This window comes from Nematolebias whitei, chromosome 23, assembly GCF_014905685.2.
Source record: "Nematolebias whitei isolate Nwh7 chromosome 23, NemWhi1, whole genome shotgun sequence".
In the NCBI taxonomy this organism is placed as follows: Eukaryota; Metazoa; Chordata; class Actinopteri; order Cyprinodontiformes; family Rivulidae; genus Nematolebias; species Nematolebias whitei.
Window position 1 is genome coordinate 159,303 of NC_056520.1, and position 5,137 is coordinate 164,439.

Sequence of the window (5,137 nt, forward strand, 5' to 3'; positions counted from 1 at the left end):
CTGTTCAGTGATTTGTAGACATACAGGAGTATTTTGAACTGGATTCGAAAGTGAACCGATAACCAGTGCAATGAGGCCAAAACTGGTGTAATGCACTCTCTTTTGACTGTACTGGTTAAAAATGGGGCTGCTGCATTCTGGACCAGTTGTAGTCGTGCAATGGAGGTCTGACTGATACCAAACAGGAGTGAATTGCAGTAATCAAGCCTAGATGTAATGAATGCATGTATTACTGTCTCCAGGTTATTTTTGGACAATATGGGCTTCAGTTTAGACAGCCGCCTCAGTTGGAAGAAGCATGATTTAACAATCATGTTTACATGATTGTTAAGCTTCAGGGAAGGGTCCATTATCACGCCCAGATTAGTGACTCTTTGTTTTTCTGACAGGGTTAGAGTGGAGAGGTCGATGCAGTGGTTTGTGATCGTGTCGTTGGGAGGGAACAACATGACTTCAGACTTCTTTTCATTGAAACTTAAGAAACTTAAAGCCATCCAGTCCCTGATGTCAGCCAGGCAGTTGAGCAGCGGTTGAATAGAGCATGTACCATTGTGTCTTGGGGGAAGTAAATTTGACAGTCATCGGCATAGAAGTGGAAGGGCATGTTGTGTTTCCGGAAAATAGCACCAAGCGGCAGCAGGTATAAAGAGAATAGGAGGGGACCCAGTATGGACCCCTGCGGAACCCCCCATTTAAGCTCTGCCTCTGCGGAACTAAACTCCTTGATGGAGACACAAAAGGATCTGTCAGTGAGGTAAATCCTGATTGAAAAATCTCAAAAATTCCATTTACATTCAAAAACTTGGTTAGTTGACTAAAAACTATTTTCTCCAAGATTTTAGAAAGAAATGGAAGTTTTGAGATTGGCCTGAAGTTTGAACAAGCTGCAGGGTCAAGTCCAGGTTTTTTAATTAATGGAGTTACCACTGCATGTTTTAAAACATCAAGAACCACACCTGTAGCCAAACTGCTGTAAATAATGGCAAGAACAGAGGGTCCAGTTGACGGTAGAACCTGTTTAAAAAAATGCAGCAGGGATGGGATCAGCAGGGGAGCCTTAGGGTTTCATGTGGCCAACGACCTCATTTAAAAATGAGAGTGAGATGGGGTCAAAGTGACTGAAGACTGCTGAGCAGGGGACAAGAACTGAAGGGTTGGCTGTGGAGTGTGGAATTGATGACCTAATCGACTCAACCTTTTCAACAAAATGCCTGACAAACTTATTACAGGTGTCGACAGAGGCCTCAATGGTGGCAGACCAAGGCACGTTTAGAATGGTGTTAATGATGATGAAAAGAACGCGGGGGTTGTGACTGTTTGAGTTGATAATTTTTGAGAAATATTTGTTTTTCTCCTGTTTATCGGTGGTCTGATACGCTTTCCAACATGATTTTAACATAACAAAGGAAACCTGGAGTTTATCTTTTTTCCATCGACGTTCAGCTCTTCTGCACAAGTGTCTTGCCTCTCGTGTGGTCTCCTTTACCCAAGGGTGGGACGTGCGTTTTCAATTCCTGAGCTTTAACGGGGCGACTGAGTCCAGGATCTGTACACAGGCCTCCTGATGCTGAGAAAGCAATCAATCAATCAATCAACCTTTATTTAGACAGATAAATCCCAAAAGCAACTCTTATGTAGTAAGACCCGCAGAGAGTTCAGAGTCTGAAACAGAATTACTAGCAAAGATGGAAGAAAAGAGTGTGGCGGTGGAAGGTGGAATCAGCAGCTTATCATATCACGTCCTTACCTTCGCAGCTAACAAGACGGCTAACGCTTTAGCCATCTTGTTCCACAGATGAGACTGGGACCGTGTCTTTAGTGATATGATAAGCTGCTGATTTATTGTCGCAGCGCCACCTCTCACTTTTCCTCTCATAAGGCATAGCACAGCTAAATGAGTTTTATTCCACGATTTGTTTCAGGGAAGGAGACTGAAAACACAGTTGGAGCTGCAGCTTACAACTTAACTTATATTGCTGTTTTAAATAGTGAAAACGATTCGTAGGTCCGACCTTTTGGACTTGTTTTTGGCATTGTCTACAGAAAATATTTTTCTGCTGCTCATCTGACAATTTAAATCCAAACCATCTCCGAAATAACAGCCATTATTTTTCTTTTTGTTCAGCAAGTAAGCTGCTCTTCAGATCGCCCATATTTACTTGTGCTAAACATCTGGCCACCTGGAGAAGCAGGAAGCGGGGGAGCATGTGAAGCTGAGGGGCTGGGATTGTATTCAATGAGGGAGAAGGAGGGGCCACGTGGGAGAAAGAGAAGACAGCAGGCGGATTTTCAAATATAGTACAACACCATATCGTTTGTATTGATATAGTCTCATATCACAAATGAAATTATCTCTGTTTTTAAAATATCGAGATATCGCCCAGCCCTAGTTTTATATCACTCCTTTAATTTATTTTGCATTTTATATGCATTTCAAGGCTGTTTACTGTTGTGTTTACCGTATCTGTAGTTTTGCTTAAAACAGGTCTCTCTTGTAAATGAATTCTCATGACTCTATGAGACAAACCTGTATAAATAAAGGTTGAATGACACCCCCCCCCCCCCACCCTTATTTTCAAGCCAGATAAACTTGTAAAGAAACTAAAGCAAAAGCTAGGTTTTTTCTTTTCAAACAAGTTGTGTTCTCAATCAATTGGTTATCTCAATGGGATCTCCCTGGTTAAATAAAAAGGTAAAAAGCCTAACATGCATATCCTTGGATTGTGGGAAGAAACCAGAGTGTCCAGAGAAAATTCACAAACATGAGGAGAACATGCAAAATCCACACAGGAAGACTCCAGGTCAGAATCAAGGACATTCTTGCTGTGAGGCAATGATGTTAACCACTGATCGATTGTACTGCTCAACTATGAGCCATGTAGACAATCCTCCCATAAAGCTTCCCCCTGGTGGAACTCCTACATGGTTCCCACTACCCCTCCTTTATGGTTCCTACCTCCCGTATAGTCTTAGAGTTGGGTAGATCCTTCTTGTTGGCCAGAACCATCAGAGGAACTCCTTGCAGTCTCTCATAACTAAGTACCTTCTTCAGCGCCTTCTGGGCCTCTGGCATACGAGCCGGGTCGCTGCTGTCCACCACAAACACCAACGCCTTGCAGTCATCCAGGTAATACCTACACACACATTTAACCAACGTTACTCCGTTTGTTTGTTTATCTTTGTTTGTTGTGGACTTCATGCATTTACTCACTTCCAGTTGGCTCTCATGCACTGCTGGCCACCAACATCCCACACAGTCAGAGATGTCTTCTTGTCCAGGTCCAGAGTTCCTACGTTAAAGCCCACAGTTGGTGATGTTTCCATCACCTGAAAAGTTCAGACAGTCTCACTTGAGACACCTGGAAAACCCAAAATGCCTGAGACATTACGAGTCTGTTTTTTTTTATCACAGATTTCCATGTTGGTTTTGACTCTAAGAAACATCTTCATGACAGAAACCTCAGCAGAACTGGATCCTTGTGATCCTTAAAACATGAGATGATCTAAGGTTTGTGTATCTTTTTAGATCAGAAATGTATTTTAATAAATACCTCCACACTAGAAAATATTTCTGCAAGTTACTGATAAAAAAAATGTGAACTTCTGAAATCAGAGATCATCAGATTAATTAAACTTTTTATTTCAAGGTAGACCTTATAAAATGTTTGATTTAATTATCAGGTTATCAAAACTCAACAATCCAAGCAAACCGTCGCAGAGATTTACTCTGAGTTTTCTTCAACAATTTTCCCATTGCCTCTCTCCCATTAAGCTCAGACTGGTGAAGAACCCTGGCAACAGTTGCTGTATGCTCAGCCAAGTTCAAGTTCAAGGATCTTTATTATCCCTGAGGGACAATTGGTTTCAAAGCCAGTCATACAAAACATTCATACTGGACAAGACATTAAAATAACAGTACAGAAAACATCTCTGTTCGTTGAGAAGCCTGATCGCTGCAGGAATGAATGAGTTTTTCAGTCTGTTCGTCCTACATCTGGGCAAAAGATACCTGCATCCAGATGGAAGACACCTGAACTCACCATGGAGTGGTGATCAGGATCTGCTAGAATCAGCCTGGCCTTGTTCACTGACCTCACCTTGTGTAGGTCATGGTGAGGCTCTGTAGGTCGTGGTGAGGTTCTTTAGATCAGTGAGACTCTGTAGGTCGTGGTGAGGTTCAGTAGGTCAGTGAGACTCTGTAGGTTGTGGTGAGGTTCAGTAGGTCAGTGAGACTCTGTAGGTCGAGGTGAGGTTCTGTAGGTCGTGGTGAGGTTCTATAGGTCGTGGTGATGTTCTGTTGGTCGTGGTAAGGTTCTGTAAGTTGTGGTGAGGTTATGTAGGTCGTGGTGAGGTTCTGTAGGTCGTGGTGATGTTCTGCAGGTCGTGGTGAGGTTCTGCAAGTCAGTGAGACTGTAGGTCGTGGTGAGGTTCTATAGGTCGTGGTGAGGTTCTATAGGTCGTGGTGAGGTTCTATAGGTCGTGGTGATGTTCTGTTGGTCGTGGTAAGGTTCTGTAGGTCGTGGTGAGGTTCTGTAGGTCGTGGTGAGGTTCTGTAGGTCGTGGTGAGGTTCTATTAGCTGTGGTGAATTTATGTTGGTCTGTGAGGTTCTTTTGGTTCGTGAGGTTCTGTAGGTTGGTGAGGTTCTCTGGTGAGGTTCTGTAGGTTGGTGAGGTTCTCTGGTGAGGTTCTGTAGGTCGTGGTGAGGTTCTGTAGGTCATGGTGAGGTTCTATTGGCTGTGGTGAGGTTCTGTTGGTCCATGAGATTCTGTAGGTTGGTCAGATTCTGTAGTTCGTGTTAAGGTTCTGTAGGTTGGAGGGGTTATGTAGGTCAGAGAGGTTCTGTAAGTCAGTGAGATTCTGTTGGTCAGTGAGGTTCTGTGGGTTGGTGAGGTTCTGTGGTGAGGTTCTGTAGGTCATGGTGAGGTTTTATTGGCTGTGGTTAAGTTCTGTTGGTCCGTGAGGTTCTGTAGGTTGGTCAGGTTCTGTAGTTCATGGTAAGGTTATGTAGATCGGAGGGGTTATGTAGGTCGGAGAGGTTCAGTAAGTCGGTGAGGTTCTGTAGGTCAGTTTCTGTATGTTGGTGAGGTTCTGTAGGTCGTGGTGAGGTTCTGTATGTCTGTGAGGTTCTGTAGGTTG

At 43.5% G+C, this 5,137-nt stretch overlaps 1 protein-coding gene across 3 annotated transcripts in view; it reads right to left on the minus strand.

Annotated features, from left to right (window-relative positions):
• Positions 1-5,137, minus strand: part of arl11 (ADP-ribosylation factor-like 11) — a 12,336-nt gene that overhangs the window by 3,799 nt on the left and 3,400 nt on the right. For 2 of the 3 annotated variants that reach the window (XM_037696535.1, XM_037696533.1), the window contains exons 3-4: positions 3,212-3,327; positions 2,957-3,134 (exon numbers count right to left, since the gene is read on the minus strand). In XM_037696535.1, coding sequence (XP_037552463.1) covers positions 2,957-3,134; positions 3,212-3,324 — 291 coding nt within the window. In that variant the 5' untranslated portion in view covers positions 3,325-3,327. The remainder of the gene's footprint in view (positions 1-2,956; positions 3,135-3,211; positions 3,328-5,137) is intronic. The other variant, XM_037696534.1, reaches the window with a different exon arrangement.